Source organism: Echinops telfairi, unplaced genomic scaffold (assembly GCF_000313985.2).
Source record: "Echinops telfairi isolate 266 unplaced genomic scaffold, ASM31398v2 ScPeMD7_28;HRSCAF=97, whole genome shotgun sequence".
Classification (NCBI taxonomy): Eukaryota; Metazoa; Chordata; class Mammalia; order Afrosoricida; family Tenrecidae; genus Echinops; species Echinops telfairi.
The window spans coordinates 188,164-189,850 of NW_022103925.1; the positions used below are offsets into that span (position 1 = coordinate 188,164).

At 62.3% G+C, this 1,687-nt stretch overlaps 1 protein-coding gene across 1 annotated transcript in view; it reads right to left on the minus strand.

Moving 5' to 3' along the window:
* CUNH4orf50 (chromosome unknown C4orf50 homolog) overlaps positions 1 to 1,687 on the minus strand; it is a 55,324-nt gene that overhangs the window by 29,415 nt on the left and 24,222 nt on the right. The window contains exons 7-8 of the mRNA XM_030885426.1: positions 1,092 to 1,286; positions 247 to 297 (exon numbers count right to left, since the gene is read on the minus strand). Of these exons, the coding sequence (XP_030741286.1) occupies positions 247 to 297; positions 1,092 to 1,286 (246 nt within the window). The remainder of the gene's footprint in view (positions 1 to 246; positions 298 to 1,091; positions 1,287 to 1,687) is intronic.

Below are 1,687 nucleotides of genomic sequence, written 5' to 3' on the forward strand. Positions count from 1 at the left end.
ACACACACACACACACACACACACAGAGGAAACAGCAAGTGTTGGCGAGGGTGTGCAGGGACTGGGGTGGGACTGCAAGAGGGTACCCCGCTGTGGGAAACCTGCTTCCTCAGCACGCGGGAATGGCGCGGCCAGGGCACAGCCCTCCCCACTCAGCACCCGAGGAGACTCACGTGAGGAGCTGAGGCCAACTGACACCAACCCTCCTCCCTCCCACAGAGCAGCCCGTGGTTTCAAACTGCTGACCTTGTGGCGGAGTGCAGCCCAGCTGTAAGCACTGAGCTCCGGGGGTATCTCCTGGGGAAAGCAGAGAGGTGGCGGGCACAGGCTCACGCACACCCAGGGCACCGCAGCGCTGTTCTCTGCAACAAGCCATGGACACAGCCCAGCAGGTACGTCCCTTTGATACGTACACATGACGGAACATGGCGACCATCAAAGAACAGCGAGGAGTCTGCCAGCGGGAGTCCTCCTCCCTCCCAGCAGCGAGGATGTGCTGAGTGAGAGGCGTCCATCACAGAGGACAGCTGCTGTGAGAGGCCTGACGACGGGAGCCAGGGACAGGCTCCTCTGGAAAGACGCGGCTTTGAGCCGGGAGGGGCAGGAGCGGGCACACTGGCCAGGAGGCGGACGCATGCTGCCCTCATGAAAAGGGGCAATGCACAGTGTGGGGTGGGTGTGGCAAAATTGATGAGGCCAGGGAGACACTGGGATGTGAGTGTGTGTGTGTGTGTGTGTGTGTGTGTGTGTGTGTGTGAATGTAGACATCCCTAGCGGCTGCCCATCACTCCATTTGTGAAACCTTCATTTCACACACATCCAGGCGTTGGCGGACGCAGCCCCCAGGCCTCACTGAAGGTGGCCCCGATTTGCTGTCTCCACTGATACAGGTTTGTGTGCACCCCTCCTGCTGCCTGACCGCCGCCCCCTCTCCGGAGACTTGCACAGTAAAACGGTGACTTTCCAAGAATCCACATACATGTTGGTGCATCTGGGCTGTCAGAGGCTGCTGAGCAATTCAACAGCCAGCAAATACCAGCAAGCCTCTACGCTCAGCTCAGTGTGGGGGCCGCAGAGCAGGGACGGCCTACCTGCTCTTGAAGCCCCTCCCGGAGCCTGGCAGCCTCCTCTCGGGACATGTGCAGTTCTTGGTGCAGGGCGCCCTGGTCGCGGAGCCGGCAAGTCAGTGTCACCAGCTGGTGGTGGAGCCGCCCCACCCGCAGCCTGAGGTCCTCCGCCAGGACTCCACCTCTGGGGCCTGAGCACAGCGGGCACCAGACCTGGCCCTGTGGGACAGAGCAGCCCTGCCCGTGAGGGACCACGGCTGAAAATCTGCACCAAGCACAGGCCGCCGCTCCCCTGTAGAGACTCAGCCTCAGGGGTCACTAAGTACAAGAAACCAGCCCCCCCCGGAGCGCACTGGGCGTGACTCGCTGCAGGAGGGGCAGGGGCAGGCAAAACTGAGCAGGGTGATGGGAGTGGGAGAAGAGGCGTCCAGGGAGGGAACGGGCACCTCCCAACGTGCAGTGTGCCTTTGCCAGTGCACCTGGACCCGCCTGCATCAGCACCCACTGAAACAGCGGACTGCAATTCCAAGGGTCATGAAGATGGCCCAGGACCAGCCAGCGTTTCCCTCCCGCCGGAGGGAGCTGTGGGCAGAGCTTGCTTGGCAGCCACCAGCAGCAGC